Genomic DNA, 24,089 nt, shown 5'->3' with positions numbered 1-24,089 from the left:
GAGCTACTAAATGGTTATCAATTAATTTAGCTCTCTTATCCCTTGAAGTTTTACCTACTCCACATTTGTTTAGATTTTTAGTACATATTAAAATTAGTTTGCCAGATTTTAAAAAGTCATGGTCATATGCTTTGAATTTTGTCTTAGTTATCTCTTATCTGTTAAATGTTTAAACTGAACACATTTCGCGTAACTTAACATTCTTGTGAACGGACAGCTATTTATTTTTCAAAATTACAATGGTCAGATGGGTTTCAAGCACAAAAGTATTCAAAAATGAAATTAACATTTAAATCTACTATCAACCAACTTAAAAAATTATTCATCAGCGTTGGTTTAAAAAATAATTCAAATTTAACTAAGAAGTTGGCAAAAAGGCAAGTTTCCAACAAAACTAATATTATACTGATTAAATTCAGGTTTGATAAATCCTTTGATTTTGAGAACTATTGGTAGCAATCATTTTCTTAGTTGCCATATTTTTCTTTTCTTTTTACAAAAAAAAGAGGTTGGCGGCCTCTATTAATCTTGCATTTGCCCGTCCACATAGGCTAAGACATGTGCGAGGATTGTATCCAGCAAAGCAAGGAGTAGCAGCAGTGACCAGGATCTGAACCCACAACATGGCCGCCTTGGGCCAGAAGTCAGTGACGTTTCCAACTGAGCCACCGACTCACATAAGCCAGTCTCACCTCCTAAGGCAAGGCTTTAATTTGGAGAGTGGTTTCATTTAAAAAATTCTTGGCATCAACCCTTTACGCTCTTACCTGTTTTAACCCTTTCATGATTGAAGTAATAATTAGTTTTAAAATCTCTATTATGAAGCTTGGACATGTCATCCACCTATTCACTGACTAACTCACCTAGGACATAAACTTGTGGAGGACATTCCCTCTCTTTCTGTGCCGTGATTATCTCCTTTCCCTTCTCATCGTAGGAGTACACATAAGCGAAGCGGCAGTCATCTTCATCATAGTAAGTACAGTAATTTTCATCTAGGTCTTCACGGTCTGAAAATTTAACAAAGTTTACTCATAACAAAAACTTCAAATGTTTGTATCATATAAGATCAAACTTGTACACTTCACTTATGATATGTATATTTATATACTCAGGATGTCTACAAGTTCTGTTTAACAAAAACTTAGGACTTAGTGACTTTTGCTCGTAATTAATATTCTATAAAGCTTGTAAAACTTGAAGCTGTAGTATCACTGAGGTATTAACCGACTAGTAATGAACCATCATCTGCCGGCAACACCACAAATTTATAACCAGTAATAGTATCACTTGGCCAACATTGTTGTTATATGTTACTTGTCAACTCGTCTGTATAATTTTTTGACAAAGTTTCAAACCCCAGTGATGAAAATTATTCATAGACTGGTATTCAATTTGAGTATGAACTCTGAATCTCTAAAGGTCAATGGTTCGATTCCAAGCTAGATTTATTCTCTGACCAGATGCAATTTGTGATTGGGTTACCAATTAATTAATAATGCTATCTAACAAAAAGTTTGCATTAAATAGTGACAAGACTAGGGTTTGGAGCGTTACCATAGAAAAAACAGTTCAATTTCTCATAGCATGGGTAAACAGAAATAAAATCAGTGGCTTTATCAGGCATAAACTTCAGTTCCATCAGGCACCTATATTACAATAAACGTATAGAGGTTACATTATTTTATACCTTCCACAACATCCACAACGTTGGGTACAAAAGTACAATTCTTGGCACATTCCTCCTCTGTGAATGGCCCAGTTTTGTACACCTGACACTGGACGCAGTGTTTGAACTCCTCACATCTCCCAGGGCAAGTCTGCAAAAACATAAATAAATATATATTTACTGTCATAAAGCGTGTTTATTAAAAGCAAGTTTTAAAACATGTAACATTTCCAAAGTGTGTGTTACATTGTCAGAAAGACAATTTTATTCTACATTTCAGTAAGAGGTGTTTTATGCCTGTGTGTAAAAGTAATTTGTGCTGTAATTCTACACAAAGATACCAGGCCAACAAAATGACCTATTTATTCTTAAAATGGTGCTTGGACAATTTTAGCATCAAAAGACCAGTAACTCTATTATGATTTACCTAAGTTAAGTGATAGGAAATTCTGGCAATTTACATTTACTGTACTTTACATTTAGATTGTAACTATTTTTAATCTGCTTAAGCTATCTTTATTAAACGTTTCATTCAGACTGTGCAATATGTTTCTTTGATAAAATTTTTTGGTTATTGTAAATACTTTTAAGACTATTATTTAGTTTTAAGAAAGCACTATAATAAATATTATAAGATAATGACAAAGCACCTGTGCATTTACATGCAAACTCTGCACATTATTAACCAGTAAAAATGATTTAATTTTAATTTGATTTGCCATACAACTGATGAAATTTAATTAAAAAACAATATGGAAAACAAATGAGTGTTGTATCTGTAATCAATAGGCCTAATGAGTTTTGTCTTCAGAAGATTAAAACACAACAGTTGTCTCTTCATAAACTTGGGCCAACCTGTAACATTAAACATCTTATCCACTAATTTAAATTACAAAATGCTGAAGACTTTTTAAAGTTAGAGAGAATACAAAACTACACTTCGTTAAAAAGTATTCTATGATAGATGAGTTTAGAGCTTACTGGGCACTTGTCGCAATAGCGTCCGCTGAAGTGGCCGTTCTGGTCGCTCTTACACTTGCAGGCGCCACACTCACAGGTGCCGTGGCCGCTGCAGATCTCTCCACCACCTGCAACCATAATAACTTCACAACCAGAAATAATCACAATACATTCAACACATTTAATTTACACAAAGAGTTTTTTTAATGTATTCAAATATGGGCTTTTCCTAAATATTAGCAATGTTTCAAAGCTCAGGTGTGTGAATATATTTTTTTACATATTGAGAACAGTTTAAAATGGTAGAAACAATAGGTCTACAAAGGGTGCAGGTAACAAAAAGTTTATGTTTGTTGGTAACAAGTCAAAGGTTTGAACCATTATCTTACACAAAAAACTCAACAATGGCAATGGTAAATGAACACAAAATAAAAATAAAATGCAGAAAAAGCCCCCCATCGGCCACTCATGATTACATGGCTTGATGCAGTGGTTTGTTAATTCATACTTTGTGGTTGGCTGACCAGGATTTGCTTTTTAAATAATATAATATACTAGCTGTAACCCACGGGCTTTGCCCCGTTTAACTTCTTAATTTTCAAGATTATCTCGTTCGCATGGCTCAATCACGTCATTGTTGAAGTTTGTTCGCTACGCTCACTCACCTTTAGGTTGGAGCTCGTTCGCTACGCTCACTCACCTTTAGGTTGGAGCTCGTTCGCTGCGCTTACTTGCCTTCAGTTTAGCTCGTTCGCTTCGCTAACTCGCCTCCAGGTTGAAGTTCGTTCGCTACGCTCACTCACCTTTTGGTTGCAAATTAGCTGTTGTCATAAATGTAAAAGAAATAATAGTGCTGCACCCTGTTGGTAATCCTTGTAACTTTAATGCTATTGAACATCATAGAACAGGACCAACTTGTTTAATTGAAACAGCTGTTAAGATTCAATAATTCCATTTCTCATTAGGTTAACATGGGAAACTCCAGAGCCACTGGGGCGGAGCCCGAAAGGATTTTTGAAATAAGAATATGCCTATATGTTAATCGGGAATGTGAGCTATCATCATGCCAAATTTCAGCCCAATCCGACCAGTATTTTTCGCGTTCACTTGTCACAAACATACATCCATACATCCATATATCCATACATCCAAACTTTCTCATTTATAATATTAGTAGGATAAGACTTACCGTCTTGAAGCAATCCAGTTTTTGTACTTAGTGTACAGCTGTTTCGGCTTCATAAAGCCATCTTCAGCACATTCTTCTAAGGTCAATTCATTATAAATATGCGAACATTCTGGTTCTTGTCAACTTTTTACAACACATTTTACACATAAAAGATGAAAACATAAACTTTGGTAGGCCTACCCTACTTGTATGTCGCGACATACAAGTAGGGTAGGCCTACCAAAGTTTATGTTTTCATCTTTTATGTGTAAAATGTGTTGTAAAAAGTTGACAAGAACCAGAATGTTCGCATATTTATAATGAATTGACCTTAGAAGAATGTGCTGAAGATGGCTTTATGAAGCCGAAACAGCTGTACACTAAGTACAAAAACTGGATTGCTTCAAGACGGTAAGTCTTATATATTATATTTGTTAATTCATTTAAAAAGATGTTAGTTTACCAGTACAATCAAGAGTTTGTTAAAAAGGGAAAAATTTTCAAGAGTTATTTTTTCCCACTGATAAAAATATGCATACATCAACAAAGAGCAGTGTTTTTGGCTTGTAAGAAGTGGACACTTTGAAAAAATCCACTAACAATCATAGGATAGAGATTCAACTAACACTTTTACACACTATCGCTTACCTGGAGGTATACAAGTGTCATTGGTGGCCCTACAGTCGCACGCACTGCCTGTCCAGCCTGGGTTACATATACACTTGCCACACTCACAAGTGCCGTGGTCAGGTCCTGAACACAACACTCCGTTGTGTCGGTCACATGAGAAGTTGTCACACTCACAGAATTGCCCAGTGATTTTCTGAAAGGAAACATAGAGTGAATGAGTGCAGAAACATTTGACTAATTAGTGAATCGAGTTGTTTTTTACCACCACTGAATCGAATCGCGATTTTATGCATAGAATCAAAAATCAAATCGAATCTGAATTTTGATACATTTTTGATGCATTGCACACCCCTATGTAAAACAATTTTGAAAATAGTGTACTTTTCTTATAATGTTTTAATTGTTAGTTCTCAATAACTTATTCAACTCAATAGTAGAATGTGTTCTCTTTCTTTCATTTACTTCCTCAAATTTTTTAATTTAAGAAAATTTTATCAAATACTTCCTAGACTTTACCTAACCTGCACTGATTGTACACCAACTCTCCTGACTTTCACGGATCCGATAACAATCCCTTCATTTTCCCACGACCCTAGACCAATTCCTGACTTTCCCTTACCAACGATTTTATCTAGCCCTAGAACTATTTCTCTGACCTTATTGTACCCTTGGCATTTCCCTTGGCTTTTGATGATCTTATACCTGACCCAAAACCAATCCTCTGATTTTCTCTGAACGTAAACCGATTACCTGGACCTTCCCTTACCCCAAACCAATGCATTTGCTTTTTCAAACACTTCCTTCACATTCTACAAATGCAGACATGCTGTTAAATATCAAATACTCTAATTATCCTATAATCAGCAGCTAACTTTATTTATTTCCAAAATTACAAGTCAGAGATTTCAATCTTGGCTTAAAACAAATATACAAAGGAAACAACAAGGAAACAAAATCCCCAAAAACACTATATGTCTGCGTGTGGGGAGAGTCTTTGTCGCTCACCACTTCACGGACAAGATAACTAAATAATAGGGATGGGCTGATTCCGATTCTCGATACCTCGATACCTTCGATACCAGTGGTATCGAAGAATCGCCAATACTCGATACTTCGCTTCATTGTACTCGATACCGATTCTGAAAAGTGAGGTTAATTATAATGCTAAACTCAATTGACATTGAAGGTTGTAAAGAGTGGCACATCATAGTTTATTTGGAATACTCTGAAGTCAGCTAATATAAATAATTCCAAGTTCATTATTTATTTCACATTCGTAATAGTTTTATAATCCAAAATAGATTGCCTTTGCATTTCACGAGTAGCAATGACGGTATGACGATTGACGAGCTGTGTTCAGTTGACGTTGACAACAGTGACAACTAGCAGTAACAGAACTCTAGTTGCCGCCATGTTGTCAGATCAAAGGCAATGTTGCCAGATGGTACAAGCATTTAATATATACATATAATACACATAAGGTGTATATAGTCAATGGTACTAGTTTAACTCACATTTTCTAACTCCAAATTGTGGCACAGCTTATAATTTTTTATGAAAGTGTGGCATAGCTTATAACTGATAATAATCTATGGAACAAATTCACGATTATAAGCTATGACATTATAAGATATGAGACCCCACGAACTGTTCAGCTAATTCAGGGCTTCATGGTGACTATTGTAGGATCTCTTTTTATATTTTTATCGTAGTTGTTTCTCTCTGACTGAACTGAAACAGCTGTCATGAGTTTGCAAATGACAAATGAATTGTTTAACCTATGTTTTGGTTTTGTTGTTGTTTGTTTTCTGTGCGTGCATAGTGAGTTGTTCAAAATGGATTATGATTATGATCTCCAACTCCGGACTCCGTTCCGTTCTAGTGATGTGACGAACTCCATGACTTTTTTATATGATTCTTTAAGTGATATTGATGATGACAATATTGAAGATGACTTTGAGTTTATAACTCAAGCAATATGGAACATTCATTGTAGGCCTAGATGTACGAATTATGAATTCTTATGAAAAACAAAAACTCTGTGACCATTTTAGGCCTACCTAAATTGGTGATTGTGCTCAATTTAATTTAATAAAATATGTTAAAATTAACGTCTTCTTGAAATAGCCCTATCTTATTTTCCTTATTGGCTAACCTAATCTATGTAACCTTAATCATCAATACAATGCAGTTATCTTATTGTATAAAGATTAAATAAAGTTATATCATAAGTTTATGTGTTATTAAACAAATTTTTAACAGGTATCGGTATCGAGTGCGGAATCAAGAATCGAAACCAAAGTTGTAGAATCGGAATCGGTATCGGAATCGACCAATTCAGGAATCGGCCCATCTCTACTAAATAAACAAATAATAAAAATAAAAATCCCCTAACGTTGGTAAAAAATTACTAAAATGAACATGAACAATTAATATAGAGTGAGTTAAATAAATCTACAATATAATAAACTAAGAATACTTGAATGAGGGTGCCAGTACTGAAGTAAGTTTCAATTGTTTAGTTTAATTTAGTTTTGGATTTGTAATCGACTTTCTTATGTCCTGTACTGGGATCTGATGAGCTCTTCGGCAGCATCATCGCTCAGTACGAGAAGCCAATGCCCGATCTTTCTGCTGAACTGACCTCTCCCTCATTCTGCCTAGAGTCACAGTAGCACTGGCCACATATACAGGAGCCTCTGCCTGAACAGTCCACCATTGTAGTGTTGTCTGGTCGGCATCCAGCAGTCAAGTCCTGTTAGACAATATATTGCTCAGAATAGAATAAAACATAAAAATATCTTCAATTAATTGTATGCCTATTTAAATCATATTTCCAGTCCCATCATACATACAAATCCTAACTCTGTGTTTTCTGTAGTTACAAAATATTGAATTTTAAAATGTACAAAAGTATCATAAAAACCATTATTTACAAAAATACTCTGACTTCTAGTCTATTTTAAATCAAAAGTTTCAAATAAGGCAAGCCTACCAATGGGAGGATGCAGCTAACTTTGATGTATTGTATATTAATTGTAGTAGTTATGATTTTCACTCATAAAAAATAGACTTGTACCAATAGTAAATTTTGCAAGAAGTAAATGAATGGTTACATTCACATTTTCAATCCTTTAAATTTAAATAATTTTATACAGGATTGTTTAGTTTGTTAAATAAAAGCGTGATTCTGAGAATCTTAGAATCTCATCCAATCTATTGGTAATTGAAATGTATCTGAGCCAGTTACCTGTTCGCTGCCCTTGATGTTATCACTGCTACACTCGCAAGTTCTGCCGAAGTGAGAAGCGTCACATTCACAGATACCACAGGTGTAGGTACCCACTCCTGAACACTCCTCAGCTCGCTCCTTGTACCCCTGAACATGCCATAAAACATGTAAGATACTAATTTAAATTAAATTGACATAGAGCAGGTTCTACAATATAAAGAAGGATTTCAGTAACTTGTTTTACTTTACATGTCCAGTTGATATCCAAGACCATTACAAGATTCATATTAGTTGGAAACATCACTGGAGTTTGAATTGTTTCTTTACAAAAAAATTTGGAAAATGCAAAATGAGTTGTAAAATAAACCTTGTAAAAGGCCAGTAATAACCATGAAATAAACCAGTAATGGAAATTGCTTACCGGGTTTCCAGGACGTTCACAAGGACAAGAGCAGAGCATTTCTAGGTTCACTGTAAGACTTTCGTTGATTCCCACTGGGTAGATTTCAAAGGTTTCCTTCCACTTGGCCGGATCCTCCGGACAAGCTTTTACTTCCACCAACACCTCAAACTTAATTTCGTCTCCGACCTGGGGAAAATGGTAAAATCTAGGTAGGTAGTGATAAAGAATTACAGGTGGAAAATATTGAACCGTTACGTAAATTAAAAATAGGGCCTAGTATAGTAAAATAAATTCCATAGTACCTCAGTGACAACATGTATGTTGTGGCAAATATTGCATTACGTAGTCATTTAAGTACATACCAAAGTACAAAAATTACAGAAAATATAATTTAGATACTAGCACCCTTTTTGAGAGGTTAATTTACAATTGATCTCTGAAATTCTTTGGTAGAGTAGATGGAGTACTCAGACAAACAGAATACTATCATTTGAGAGACCTGTCATTTAGTTTTGTAAATAGGTGTGGTCCGAACACCCTGGTTATGGCATCATTTAATAGATACAAGCCTTCGGCGATCGACCGGATTGAAATATGAGCCTCCAGAACAGAGGTTCCATGTTCTAGACATATCATAAATGTTTTCTTTTAATAAGAAATTAGCTCAAATTAGTTCTCAAAGGTGGGATATCTCCTTCTGTATTGTTGTTTGGGGACCCAATTCCAAAACAGAAAAAAACTTCTCTGAGCATAATATCAGTGGGGATGATAGTAGCTAAGGTTTTAAGCTATAGATCATTATCAAAGAATATGGAATCATAGAATTTTTCAAGTTCCTTTTTACAATGATCAAGATAACTTTGAAAAGTTTAAATTTAACCACAACTATTACACACACCACTCAAACCTATACTCAAACCTATACACACTGTAGACCTTTTCTAAATAATAGTCTAAATTACAAGGTAGGCCTGGTCAAAATTATATTTTTTTTTTTGTCCTAGGATGCTAGGCACGAGCCTGGGATTGTTTTCACATTATTTCAGGCTAGACCTAGGGGTTGCGGCACTATCACTTAGATAAAATCCATTGGTGATTTGGCGGGATTTGAACCCAGGACCTCAGGGCTTTGCTCTAACCACTACACCAGCTCGCTCCCCAATCAAAATTATTAACAAGATATAAAAAACAGTAGCAAATATTCTTTGAAAAATTTTGTAAATGTTAAATTTGTAGATAAATTATTATCGGATAAATCTTATTATAGCATCGAGGAATTCTTTCTCAATGATTTTGGTAGTTTATTTTATTAAAAGAAGAGTTACCTACTCAATTCTTTTGTTGTAGTCAAATCATTTGCAGTTAAGTGGCATAATATCATCTCCTGATACAAAGCAGATTGGTATCTCCATGTAGTTTTAAACTTAGTTTAACAACATTTTTTAAAGCAAAAACTATTATACTTTTGTTACTATAATATTTTAAAATGTTAAATGCAATTATTTTTATCATAATGAATATTAACTAAACTTCTATCCATGGGTATTTTACTACAAAAGATGTTATGAGTTAATAAAGAATTAAAATTTTGAATCTGTATCCAATGTGTATACTGTAGTTGTTTATGCTCATACCTTCAGCCCGTCACATTTGTTGGTCTGTACGAGAGGTCCATTTGAGTTGAGGCAGTGAGAGTAGTACGTCATCTTGACATTGCTGGACGCTGTATCCTTCATCTCCACTGATGACTTGATTTTCTGGAGAAACATAATACATTTTGAATAAGAAGTTGTTTAACCTAAGAGAGTTTCTAGATTATACTTTAAATATCCAGTGATGTTGACTATTTACTTGTACAGTTTGCATATAGGTCCCCATGGTTTTTAAATTTAAGTGTACAATTATATTAATTAGACCAATGTAATAAATATTATTATTTCACTTATAAATTACGGTATATGAAATAACAACTTTCAATACCAGAAAATTTGAGAAATTTTTATTTCCTTTTTTGACAGAATTTTGGTAATTTCGGGATTGAAATCTTGGGATTATAAAGCAGAAGTCTGCAAAAATTGTGCGTTTAAAATTGACAATGTCAATGTAAAGGTGGGGGATTTTGGAATTGGTATTGAATCAAAAGACATTGAGAATTGACAATTTTTTGATAGGCCTATCACCGGTTTCAAAAGTTTGGAGGTATTAGAACTGGAAAACCTTATTAATTGCAAAATTCACAGATCATTCACTGTTTTCGCAGTTAGGTGGGTAACTTTTTTGTGACTTTGTTTTTACTCGGATGATAAAAAGGTCACTGTCTAATCAAACCATTCATGTAGGATTCATGTAGAATGTAGGAACAAATTTTCCCAGAACAGTGGCTAGCATGGATATTGTTTTTAGCCTGAAACTAAGATATTTCTAACTATTCAGAGGAAATTATAGGAGCCGGTTTTGAAATCATTGTGCGCAAACGTTACTTGTATTATAGTATAGATATTTTCAGTGCTCGAATTGTAAAAAACGAGGTGCCGGAACTGTAACCTATTATGTGATTTGTACCTATTTATGCCAACATTTTTATCTATCCGAAAAGAGAGGTACTGGAATTCCGTTCCGCCGCGTTACACCACAAATAGAGCACTGGATATTTTAATCAAATTTGGCAATTTTGTTAATTTCATATTAACCTATCAACATTGAAAAAAAACCTCAATACCTTCCCTGTAGCAGCAAACCTAAGTAGCCTACTCATTAAAATTAATGTTATTTAAATAGGAAATAAATCTGACAATTTTAAGGGAATATTTTAGTATGAATACAACCAGGTAAATGGAAATTCGGTATTTTATATTACGAGTTATAAATAATGCCATATAATAATCTGCCACAAACCTTCTATTTAAAATGAGGATTAATGTTATGATGTAAGTACCGGTACTCACATCGTACTGTTCCTGCACCAGCTCCACCACGTTGCTGGAGTCATTACTCAGAGTACCACTAGTGCTACCCTCTATATGCTTGTGTAGTCGGTGGTACACCCCTGACTGTTCCTGAGTCACTGCGAAGATAATGTTGATGGCGTTCTGCTTCACTTTTAGGTTTATCTGTTGTGAAGTCAAACAAAAATTCAATGTTGATAATCCCCTTATCATTCCTGAGTAATTTTAATAACACATATACAGTATATATATATATATATATATATTAGTTACTTCAGTAAAAGCACAGAGAAGTAAGATACAGAGAAAACATTCAATGGTACAATTGAACCGTGTCTAGCACCAGTCGCTTGTTTCTAGTATAGATTCTATTGGTCGTTTCCTTCCGCTCTCCTCTCCCCCCTCAGCATCACGTACTAAAGGGCTCACGCTGTAGGAAGATCACATGCGGTACAACTGCTGTTGCAAACAATAGCCGTTCGGGCTCTTCCTGGCTCGGTACTAGTATGTTTCCGCCAGACCATTCCCGAACTAAAAGCGCACGGTTGTTCCATAACCATTCCTCTGCGTATTTTACTTCTCTGTGGTAAAAGACACAATCCTTATATATAATTCTGTAAGACAAAATTTTTACCAGAAAATTGTGGACGTCTGGTAAGTCACAGAAAGGTGGGAGGGGTCTTAAATTAAAGGTCTTGACCCCAGGGACTCGGGAAAAATAGCAGAATTCCCATAAAGTTACCAGAAAACGAGGTATAACGTAAAATATCCACCATAAGAAATGCATGGGGACTGAAAAACGTCTGCATTCTATCAGCTGTTACTTATTTATTTGCAATGTTTACGTTTAATCCGAAAGTCAATGTTGGTAAATAATGTTTCAAAATGAATTGTGTTTAATTTTTTTGTTTTCCTTTTTTATAATGAGTGAAGAGTAACTAGACAAACTAGGGGAAGACCTGCAAGATGTGGAAGAGTGTCCAGGAATTCAACAGACTTAAGAAATGCAAAAGAGAACGTCATGTAGGGCCTAGCTGTGAAAGAAGTCCAGAAGCTGTTTTACAACATGTCTTTAGAAGAACGCTGGAAAATGAGTTGAGTGTTGTTTCTCACAATCTAGGTCCTCTTAAGGCACTTGCATGCATTGTGGCGCATTTCACTTCGCAGAGGAGGCCACAAATGGACATTTCAACGCATGTTGCCACAATGGACATGCTACAACCACAAGTAAATGACGAACTAAAAGAACTGTTTTTACATGGTTCAAACTTCATAAAAAAACAAAAGGCAAAACAACAGTGCAATGGCTTTTGCGTCGCTTTCTGCTACACAAAAAGAGATTCCGGGAAATGGGCCTTACTGTCTTAAAATTCAGGGACAAATGCATAGATATATTTCTGACTTACTACCGCAAAATGGGGAGTTGCCTTCATAGTAATTAATAATAATTTTAACCTTTAAATTTGGTTCTCAAAATGGAAACTATAACAGAATTCGTAAGATTACAAAACAAATCTTCAATTTTAAACTATAAAGGATGTGCAACGTTTGGCTGTATGATTTCAGCTCTGATTCGTCGTTCTCCGGCTTCAGGCCAAACCGTGTGCACGTTTCCATTTTGTTAATATGTTGTGATATTGATTTTATCATTATTTTACAATTGTATTTCAATGGCACATCAGAAGCAACTAATATACAACTCCAATGGAAGGAAAACCAAAATATAAAACAAGAAACGCTGTTAATTTCAAGTAGGCTAACATAAAATTGATAATTTTAAAAAAATATTTCGAATATTTGTCTTTTTATATATGGTTTTTTATTGTAGTCTAAATTAGGGGCTATGGCCCCTACAGGCCACTAGTGATTATTAATTTCTTAAGCAATTTTTTATGTTTTGTGCTGAAATTTACTATTTTACAAGTGTATATGGGATTTCTCAATAAGTATCACTACATCAATAAGGACAAAATGAAGGACAGAAGTTAACAGTAAATACTTAAGCCATCAATCTCTATTATCCATCCCTGCAGATAAACAAATCCAATCCAAGCATCAATAGTTTTAGCCAAACCGATGGTGTCCATTATGATAGAATGTGCATTTACTTATTACAAATAGTTTAAAGACCTTATTTTGCTAACAAATTACATTTGAACATTGTAACATGCTTCAGTGGAATGTCTTCCCAAACACCTCAATTAAAGAAATAAACCGATAACTCAACCACATCGATATGATAAATGTTGTGTTGTGTAATGGAATCATTCACGAAGCAACTTAAAACAAATTCATTAATTTCCAGGAAGTGATGACATTTTATTAGTAGTTATATTCTTTGGGATGATTGACAATCACATTTTGTCTGAATATGTAGCACAGTGCTGGTTACTTTTGGAAGTAGTTATAAATCAAATTTACCTTTGGAAGAAACAAAAAGTAAGATTAAGAGAGCAACAAATTACACACCTGAGATATAGATGGATAGTCCTGTAGAGTAGAGTGAGTGTATGTACCATCGTTGCTCAGATGGCACAGACCGTCATTGGGCTTGACAATGCCTCCCAGCTGAAACATGGCAATTCAAACTATGACACATTTACACAGATCTAAAAATTAATATTCATGAATTTTATAAAACCTATTAACTTCCTATAACAATTATTGTGGTCTCTTATAAATAGGAAGTATTGTATCATTGACTTGTACATACTTACATCACTTCTCTGAGAAAAAACTGACTACAGTTGGTTTATTAAGGTGGCGTGTTTACTTGAAAGCCAAGGTCAATGAAGGAACATCAAATGGGCTACCAAACTCTTTAAACAAATTAATTATAATTTGTATCAAAAGTCAGGCAAGATTTTGAAACACATAAAATGCATCAAAATAATATTCAATTCAAACCGTTTTAAGGTTATAAATAATGGTACAATTTAAACAACAACTCGTAAGGGGTACAAATGCTACACAAGCATCTAGTAAAACTGGTCCGGGGAAACTATTGTTCAAACATTGTTTCCATAATGCATTTTAAACACCACTAGGAATACTCTACAAACCTATTAATTCATGCTGTGGTTGACTCATTGAAACATTCAGGGCATATAAAAAAATATGCAGGAGGGATTTAAAAATATTGGGGGAAAGGGGAGGGGGGTAAATACTTACAAAAATCCTTTTAAATATGCTTTAATTAAAACAAAGAAAAATATTAACATTTCATTTACACACAAAATATTTTTGTGGGGCACCAAACCATTGCACTATGGTTTTAGATGAGCTAATTGTTGCTCACAAGGTAGTATATGTTGCATGGTAAACTAATTATGCATCGGAGGTATTTGGAGGATTACAGATGTTAAATTTACTCAAGTGACAGGATATATTATTAGTGTGATTAAAGCCTTGTTAGTTACTGAGATTAGCAGTTTTTTTTTTTGTTTTTTTTTATCAGGCCATCTCTAGAATTATTTATCACAATCACGTCTTTCAAAATACTTGATAGAGCTTTTATTTAATTTTAGTCCCTTCAGTTTGCCAGTTGTAATGACTATTGTTACCATAAACAGCCAAAATTTTTTCAATATCAGCTGTTTCTACCGCTCCTATGGCCAATGCCACAGCCACCTTTTTCTTTGTATCAGCTCAAAAGCCATCTTCTTTCCACCAGCTCAAAATTTTGGTTCCTATGTTGCTTACTAGATGTCACCACCAGCAGAAATAAATATAAATGAAATTTTGAGTGACAAAACATGGCAGTACCACTAGAAATCAAGTAGTAAAGACAACCAATTTAATTTTTAAACTAACTGATGAATAACTGGTCAGTACAGCTGGCCAGCCAATTGATTGAGCAGAAACTGAACAGAATGAATAAGAATTTTAAAATATAAGTAAATAAAGTGGAGCTAAATTAGATACTCTTACCTTTCCGTCACCAGCGTAGTGAAAACCAGCATCAGTGGAGAAGACAAGTAGTTTTCGAGCCTTCTCCCTCCATCCGATCTGTTCGCGACAGACAATCGCCTGCATGATCGCATCAAAACCGCCCTCTGGAGCATCCAGATTACCGGAGACTGCAGCATTGTGGACTTCCCCCTAGAGATAGTCCACGTCAACAAGCTGTGATCTTCAACCTCTACCATCTACTGTCACTCATCACCATTGACAAACTGTTGTTTGTGTGATAAATTATTTACACTGCTTTGACAGAAAATTGGGATATTATACTATAAACCCAAAGAAATATTTAAATATCATGTTCTCACATTTTGAACCTAATTGACAATGAAGTTGAGGTACAGCAGTGGTGAGTGAAAATTGTTTTGGTAAATATTTACACTTACATGGACAGCACACACAAACACAACCCATATTTTACAAGAAATATTTACCAAGAACACAACAAAACTTAGTTAGATACTAATCTTTTTTGGAAGACAACACAATTTTTGTTAATACACTGAATACATATAAAAAACTATATTATTTATGTTTGTAAAACTGAGCCCATGCTAATATTTAGCTCATTTAAAAGTTAATCGCCATTTGTCTATACATATATAAGATTAAATCATTTCAAAAATTTATTGATTATATAAAAATTGTCGCCATTTCATTTAAGATGTATTTAAAAAAGTTCTATTGCCAAAAGAATAGGTAAAAATAAAACCCCTAAGGAACTAACTGTAATCTACAAAACAAACTTCATAGTTGGGAGTTTGAATAATTAGAGTTCTACTGTAGCCTTTGATTAGCGAAATTTGGACTCAAACTTCAAACACAAAAGTCACTCTAACCACAAAACCAGCATGCCTCTATCTTTTTAAATAATCTTAAAAAATTCTAAATCTAACGTGATTTACTAAATCAATACCTACCTAAGGTTGAATAAAATAATAAAACAACACTAAAATAACATGCACATGCAACATAGCAAGCAATGACAAGTCTGCACATTTACTTGATTTCCCATCAGTTTAAATAGATTAAGTAAACTTTGTGTATTTATAACGGTCCACAAACAAATTAATAAAAAGAAAGTATATAAAATTGCAGTATGATTTTTTAATGAATTGAATAATCATTACAGAATGATTAGACATGTAGTTTAATTTTAAATAATATACAATTGCTAGATTTTCAAAAGACAAGATGTTGTATTTAACCTTACTAAATATTTAAATTGAATTTTAAGTAAACCAAGCTATTCCAACACCAAAGCATTACAGATTAAACAACTAGTAACCTTTAACTTTACAAATACATACAACAAGCAATAAAGCATTTGCATTATCGTGTTCACTAAAATATTTACATGTATTTATATACAAATATAAAACACGTTTAGGTCATTATTTTCGCCTAGTCACATTTTCAGCTAGGTTATGGAATCAATTTAATTAGAATCAGAATCAATTTGATTAGAATTAGACAAAAAACATTTCACTCTAAAAAGCAAACTTATGTCACCGCAAAAATGTGCTTAAAATCAACTTGTGTTATTTTGGGATTTCAAAAAGGAAAAATGTGCTTTTAGGGACAACCACTTCCTTGCCACTAGCATCCTCTTGAGAAAATAAAAGAAAGAAGTTAAAGCAGGATAGAAGAGAAAAGGAGAAGTTAAGAAGTTAACAACTACAACAGGCTGGGTTACGTAAGTAATTTACTTTTTCTTCTATACTGACTTATGTGAGTAATACTATTTTGCAAGTAATGAACAGTTTGTAGAGTGATTCTTTTTTTCTTTAATAAGGAACAGTATAATCTTTTAATGAGGTTTAACTGTAGTATGAAATTCAATTCAGTCTAGTAAATTACTGTAAATTCCCTATAAATATGTCATATGAAAAACAATTGTTTATTAACTGGCATAAATCAAAAGACTTAATGTAAAAAAAAAAAAAAAAAAATAAGGTCAGAACACAGGTGAATGACTTTACTATTTTTTTGAGGGAACAACCCATCAATGTAAAGTTTAATACCACAGAATGAAGATATTTTTTTCAAAAATATGGATGATAATGATATTAATAGACTATTAATTTCAACAATTTCAAACGGTAGCAAAAAAAAAAAAAAAAAAAAAAAAACTATTTAAAAACGCACACTGCAGACAGAACATTATTCTTAAATTTTATTGGTAAAAATACTGTCTCCATACAACACAAAACCCTCAGTCTTAGGCCACCTTTCAAACAAAACAGCAGACACCCATTCAATACTACGTCAAATGATAGTCATGTTTGGTCAATGATGATATCATCAGTCTGAAAAGTAAATTGAATCTTTTTGTATGTAGTAATTTTTTCTTAACTCAGTGAGAGAAACTATGTAAATAAAGAGAAGTAAGAGAGGGGTCATGACTTTTATAGCACTGGAAAAAAGTGCAAGTGCCATAGAACATTCCCGCAACCTATGTCTCATAGATATCAAACCATGGTAAGGTCTTGGTCTAAATAGGTAAGACAGTCTGACTGTAATCTGAACTCAAACTGCACTTCAATGAAGGTTATGTCTTTGTTTGGGTAGTAATAATAACTTAGTTAATTGTTGCTCATGGTCAATAATAGTTCTTGTGTATCAGGACAAGTCACAGTATCATGGTGATTCGATGTAAAATTACATCATATTAATCTGATAATGACTTAAGCTAGCAAAACATTCAAAGCTAGTAACCCTTCTTATGAAGCCACATAGCCATCTGAACAAAATAAACCAAAAAGGTTGCAAAACCTCTGTTATGTCAATGCGATTCCACAGAGAATTTGGTTTCCATAAGAATGTAAATACAGGTCACGGGTAACGCTCGTCATTTTGCTGCAAACACAGAAGTTCTCGATTTTCTCTCGACTACGCGAGTTTTTTTTATTTGATCCCATCGCAGAAGATGTACTTATTTGAATGGTATTTATAATTGTTACAAATTATTCAGTCATTATTTTATGGCATAAAAAAATATGGGCCACCAATTTAATATATTGGATACTTAGAAAAACCAGAGTGGGAAAATCGTTCCCAGCCCACTACACCAATGAGCGCATATGTTTCTTAATTTGTGAATCTAAACTAGCACTTAAATATAGACAAAACAGAGGTATTGTAACACTTATGTTGTATTTGATAAAATGATTCTGAGCAAGTAAAGACAAATACAAACAAATATGACAAACACAGTAAACTTTAAAGAGATCAGAGTTATCTTAATGTTAATTAAAATTAACTTATTAATAAAAAGGCTTTATAATTATGAATATTATCAAAAAGTACTAAATGAAAACTTATAATTCAGAAGTGATTAGCTTAAACCATTGATTACCTTAATCTCCTATCTGTTTTTGGTTTTCAAACGACTTAAATATCAAAACCCACAGGTTAAATGAGTTTTATGTGTATTTGCATACAAAATATACTGTACATGTATCTTAAATCAAGTCACCAGTGGATTAAAGTTGTCAACAATGTCATAAGTCACAGTGAAAGAAAGAAAATAAATCATAACACTTTAAAATCAAAATCTTCACAGGAAAAAGATCAAAAATGAAAAATAGTTTGAGAAGATCAAGAGGTTTCTATCGGCAAGGTAATGGTAACAACTTGAGACTTACAGAGAATCTACCGGTATCGGTACTTAGAGACATGACATTCTGATAGCCGTAAGGGGCCGCACAGCCTGTACAAGGTTCAGCCAGGCTGGAACAGAAAAATCGTCAGCTGACACCAATAGCAGATACCAACATCACAACATAAAATATGGTGTTGTGCACACTGCTGTCAATGTATGTTGTGGAAGCCTCAAATCAGTGACGTGCTGACGGAATGAATGAAAACAAGCTATACCAAAAATGTTTTAACAGTAAGACTTTATTATTGTCAGTTCATGATAGCACAAAGAAGTTTTTTCTCTTGCCAAAACGCTGATTTTATTCTTTACCTATGAAAATAAAGTGTGTATTATATCCTGAGTTTAAAGTTTCTAAAAACTTGCCAAATTTTACCGTTTCACAATATGTGATCTCGAGAGGGTTTGTGTATTCATATATACTCAGCAAATTAACAATCTACGCAACAATTTGTATAAAGAGTATTAATCTACACTGAATGTTTTGTATTATTCAGTGTCCTAATTTGACAGCAATGTACAACAACAAAGGATAATATTTGTACACCAGAGTCCTCCAGTTGCTAACCTCCCCATGCTGTTGCCGACCTGTAAAAACAACAACACCTCTTCAACAACAACAACATTTACCAGCCGGTTATTTACCAACTACTTGCTACTTTAGAATCATTTTCATTGTATGATCTAGCTTTGCAATAAATTAGAAGCAAATTAATGACACTGCACTGAAGTCAAACTATATTATCAAAAACAACTTTGGAGCACTAAAAGTGATTTTCAACCGTTGTCGAGCATATTCAAATATTAATAATTTAGTAAAAAAAATGAAACAACAAATGTCGTTACATCATTTATGTCATTAAAATGTTTGTTATTTACTGATAATAAGATAGACAAGTTTATAATTTCGAATGTTTAACAAAATTTTATCGACTAAACACTACTTTTCTGTTTCTATGTTAAAATATTGCCTTCAGCAACTGGCAGGTAAACTTTAAAAAAAAAATCTGGACGAATCAAAAGATGACAAAATAATAAGGCCAAACAAATTTAGTAAAACAAAGTAGGCCTATGATAAAAAATTGAATTATCAAATAATAAAATATATACTGTATAGGACAACATTAGGATGTTGACATGCACTGGTGCAGTTTTGACATGTGATACAGATGACAACATTTAGTGCAATATTGAAAGCAAGAGGTGTCGTTATTTTTACAGCTCGACAAGCTAACATGTATTCTGAGACTCATTCATGACTTACGTTGAACCTGGCCGTGTCAGTCGTCAACATCATGTGATTTCGAAAGCCGTAAGGTTTTTTGCATTGATCGCAAGGCTCCTCTAGTCTAAAAATGAATTAGACATCAGATTATTTAGATTCATCCAGCAATAAATTGTCTGAAAAATCCTCCCAATGTTTGGTTGTAGCAGTACTGATACAATGATTAGAAAAAAGAGGGAAAAGGAGTAATAGGGAGAATATAAGTATTAAATAATTGGAATAGAACCTTGGTTGAGATATGATATACACAATGAGTAGGCCTACAGAAGTTAAAGACTTTATAAGTTAAGGGTAAAATTCTAATAGTGAGTATTTAAATAATTTTTGTTTTGAAAAATAATAGAAGTTAACAATTCCTTCTAATGCAACACGGCAATACACATTACTCTAATTACTTTGTTTAAGGTTTCATCCAAACTAATTAATTTTTCAAAATTTGAAACCAACCAGAAAAATTTAACCATATGCCTATTATTTTAAAACTTCACGGTTTCATTGCTATCAGACTACAAAATCTTTAACAATCCCAAAGAGTGTGTAACAATATAAATTGCATACACTACGAGAAGATTGAATAATGTACCGATGTTAATTTCTACCATTAAATCAGCTTCTCTGGTATAAAAACACCCTGAAAGGATATTTATTCCTCGCAACCTACAGTTTACCTCTGTTAGTCTTACTTTTTGGGCACAGTGCTGACGTAAGGCATGACCACTTTGTCTACAAAGCTGCCGAAGCCCAGACGGAAGTTACTCGTAATACTCTGCATCTTCCTGGCCAAGACATCACCTAGACTCGACAGTTTCTCCTTGTCATCCTCCATACTCTTGCTGAGGTCCATGAGGTAGTAGAGATCCACGGGATAGTCTTCCGCTTGAGCATAAGCCACTTCCAGCTTGTACGCTTGATCTAACAGGGAAGACAATTTAAATTTCATGAGTAAATAGGGTTAACTCAAGTGAAATCTTTTATAACAACTCAGTTCAAAATGTAGGGATTTTAATACTTTCAAAATTCAGATGTGGGAGTGGTGTGTTAATACACAAATTCATAGATTCTCAACACCAATACCATTTTTTTAATTTTTTTTCTGAATGGATTGGTTATGCTACACCAAACTCTGTCTTTATGTCCTTCCATGAAGTATTTTTGAGGTAGTGAGGTGATTTAAAGTAGAGTAAAATATTATTGCAGCAATAAAAAATTCTAACTAGTCAATTGAATGAAGTTTACAAGCCCTTATATAAACACGTTAACTACTATATCGAGGTAAAGAATTTGTTCAGGCAAAGAAGATTTAAAAACAAACATCAAAAAGAAAATGTTGTTATGACTAGAGGTGTGCCAGTCTGATATTTTCTGTCACGCTAAACTCGAGGTAATATTGTGTTTTGTGACCATCTCCCGCGTCTGTGTAGTCATCATCAATGACTCCCGCGACCAAGGAAATGTCATTGTCGATCTTTGCTGTGTCGGGTATCAGTATCAGAATCGACTTTTTACGCGGTGGTATTGAGAATCGAAATATCTCTATTTCAAAGCATTGCATTGAATTTGCAGTTATAAATTAATCACAGTCGACTCTCAGTAAACGTGCTTTGGACTACCAAAAACATTGGAAGAAAAATAAATAATAATACCTACTAATTACAACCCAAAAAATGAATCAATGATGCCTTAGTATTCCTAGATTATTGTACACTCTACTAAATCACGTTATGCAATATTTAACAAATTGCAAAAAAGCAATGTTTGTTAAAAACAGGCTAAAAATATAGAGTCAAAATTTATGCATTATGGGCTCAATCTCATTACAGAAACTCACTTATCCTCAGCTTCAAGTTGACTTGTTGGGGTGAGATCTGGACAGCATCCTGATGGCTCTGTGAGCTTGAGCTGGAGCTAGAGCTAGAACTTGAGCTAGATGAGCTGTATGAGCTGTAGTTGGTGTACATTGAGTGATGTTTGCCCTTGCTCAACGCTCTCTGCTGTATCGATGTGTACTCGTTGTCAGGGTTGACTACATACGCCTCGTCACACTGCTCTAACAGGTTGGAACCTGGCTGGAAGCATCGTTTTCTATTGTCGTCAAAGCCCTGCAACAAAACACCCACAAGATTTGTATTAATCTCAACTTTCACTCAATCCAATTGTTTATGTCCATTTGATAACAGTTAATCCAGTAAACTCAGCACCCAATACTCCTGCAGTCACGATTATTATTATTACTGTGGTTTTTCTATCCCTATCAGCTATTCTGATGACAAGCTATTGAGCTAAGTGGACTATTGCAGTTAGAACATAATGCTACTTATAGACATAAGGTGGGGCTTTTATACCTGACGACTGAGGCTTCAAACATTAGCTTCAGTCAGTCAATCAGCACTACAACCAAGATTTTTTTTAAGTCATATATATTTTCTTCAACAAGTGAAACTCGTGTGTTAGAAATATTATGGCGTGGTAAATTCATTATCTACAAATGGGAAATAAACTAAATCGTACCATAATGCCTCAGTTTAATTTTTTGCCTTTTTCTCAATAACTTGGCACACTTCTGATGTTGTTGGGAAAACTAAAATAATTCATATTTCTTATCCGTAGTTTGACAGGATAGAGAGTTTACCGTGGGCTGTGAGCACCAGGCGCAGGTAGGAGTCTGTATACACTCGTGGCAGGTCTGCTTCACTGTACAAGGGTTCTGTGTTAGCTTCTCTGCTTGCTGTGCCGCCGCAGAGCCCAGCACAAATAAGAGCCACAGTCTAACCTCCATCTGTAAAAAAATAAACATCATGTCATGTGGAGTGTATTGGGTCAAACAGAATACATTATGTCATGCAACATACATCATGACTTTGGCCATACAATGCATCAGGTAGTATAGAATATGTTTGGACATATTGAATACATTGTCTCATACAGAATACATTAAGTGTGATGTAGAAAATATTGTGTATAACGGAATTTTTAAAGAGGTTGGCAGCCTTTATTGACCTGGTATTTGCCTAAATACACAAACCTGAGAGTGAAGCCTTTTAAGCATGAAGCAAGTCTGAAGTGAAGTGAAGCCTGTACAGAAGAATGAAAAGTACAGAAAAATATTAGCATTGGCTGTAGCAGGATTTTAACAATCAATGAATAAATTCTTCGAGACAGTGACACACACTTGGATGCATTTTAAATTGCTATGAATGCATGGTGAGTGTGAGGATGTAGTGAGATGATCTGCTGCTACTTTGCTGCCATAAATTTGCAGTCCATCACGCTCCTAGGCTCTCTTATCGACTTTTAGGATAGGTTTGTTCTTAACCTTATGAGCCTCCAATTGTAGGTCCTGATGTTCCCTTAAAAGTGTTTGACTTTATTACAAAAATGCCACTGGCGTAAATACGAGAAAAAAAAATGTCAGACAAAATACAATGATCTACCAGAGCTGCCAATGCAAATGTAGGACAACCCACACAAGACAACACATGTGACATCCACATCGGCCAGCAGACTGGAATTTCCAAATCTTATTTTAAGACCAAATGGTACTTGTGTTATTTTTTGTTGAAAGTGTTTTTATTGGTAACAATAAATAAACCCTTGAAGAGTAAGCTACTCAAACCCCTCGAGTGATTGTGGATATGCCGGTGAACAAACCAAAGCAACTTTGCATCTAAGTCCGCGACAACAACCACCTATAATGTGTATTAAATGCCTACTTTAGAATTTGTTCACTTTTTATTCTTTGTTTGTATGCTTAGATTATATTGTTGATGATTTTCTTTTGATGGGAGAATGTTTATGCACATTCTCTCATTGTGAGTTGGAGTTAATGGATATGTTAAATAACAACTTTTTTTGATAACTGAAACATGATTATGGTTTGTTCCAAAATTATATTCTTTATGGTATTAGTTCTACAATAGAAATAACAGGGTAAAGGGCAATATTGTTACAATATTGCTTATGGTTCAGAGATGAATTTTGAAATCTACAATGAGCGATTTGGGGAAGGGTCTCCTTGTACCATATCATCACAAGTAGGCATATTTGAACTGACAAATATGAGTGTAGGATGGGTATTGAATGGAGTGAGATAATTTTTTTTTTATTGATCTTTTAACTGATGAAGTTCTCCTTTTTATATCCGCACACACACACATATATATATTTTTTTTTTTT

General features: G+C 34.0%; 1 protein-coding gene across 2 annotated transcripts in view; it reads right to left on the bottom strand.

Annotated features, from left to right (window-relative positions):
- Window positions 1–24,089, bottom strand: part of LOC129002209 (integrin beta-PS-like) — a 49,385-nt gene that overhangs the window by 3,749 nt on the left and 21,547 nt on the right. The window contains exons 2-16 of one of the 2 annotated variants that reach the window (XM_054429854.1): window positions 22,546–22,692; window positions 21,745–22,015; window positions 20,600–20,828; window positions 19,896–19,980; window positions 14,938–15,108; window positions 13,477–13,575; window positions 11,008–11,172; window positions 9,697–9,819; window positions 8,081–8,248; window positions 7,678–7,806; window positions 7,072–7,182; window positions 4,446–4,620; window positions 2,651–2,757; window positions 1,691–1,820; window positions 864–1,010 (exon numbers count right to left, since the gene is read on the bottom strand). In XM_054429854.1, the coding sequence (XP_054285829.1) occupies window positions 864–1,010; window positions 1,691–1,820; window positions 2,651–2,757; window positions 4,446–4,620; window positions 7,072–7,182; window positions 7,678–7,806; window positions 8,081–8,248; window positions 9,697–9,819; window positions 11,008–11,172; window positions 13,477–13,575; window positions 14,938–15,108; window positions 19,896–19,980; window positions 20,600–20,828; window positions 21,745–22,015; window positions 22,546–22,692 (2,257 nt within the window). Of the gene's footprint in view, window positions 1–863; window positions 1,011–1,690; window positions 1,821–2,650; window positions 2,758–4,445; window positions 4,621–7,071; window positions 7,183–7,677; window positions 7,807–8,080; window positions 8,249–9,696; window positions 9,820–11,007; window positions 11,173–13,476; window positions 13,576–14,937; window positions 15,109–18,617; window positions 18,703–19,895; window positions 19,981–20,599; window positions 20,829–21,744; window positions 22,016–22,545; window positions 22,693–24,089 lie in introns of both variants that reach the window. The other variant, XM_054429853.1, reaches the window with a different exon arrangement.

This window comes from Macrosteles quadrilineatus, unplaced genomic scaffold (assembly GCF_028750875.1).
Source record: "Macrosteles quadrilineatus isolate MER2022 unplaced genomic scaffold, UCM_ALF_1.0 Scaffold_9__3_contigs__length_116548681, whole genome shotgun sequence".
NCBI lineage: Eukaryota > Metazoa > Arthropoda > Insecta > Hemiptera > Cicadellidae > Macrosteles > Macrosteles quadrilineatus.
The sequence above is the reverse complement of the archived record's forward strand: the minus strand, read 5'-3'. Positions and strand labels throughout refer to the sequence as shown.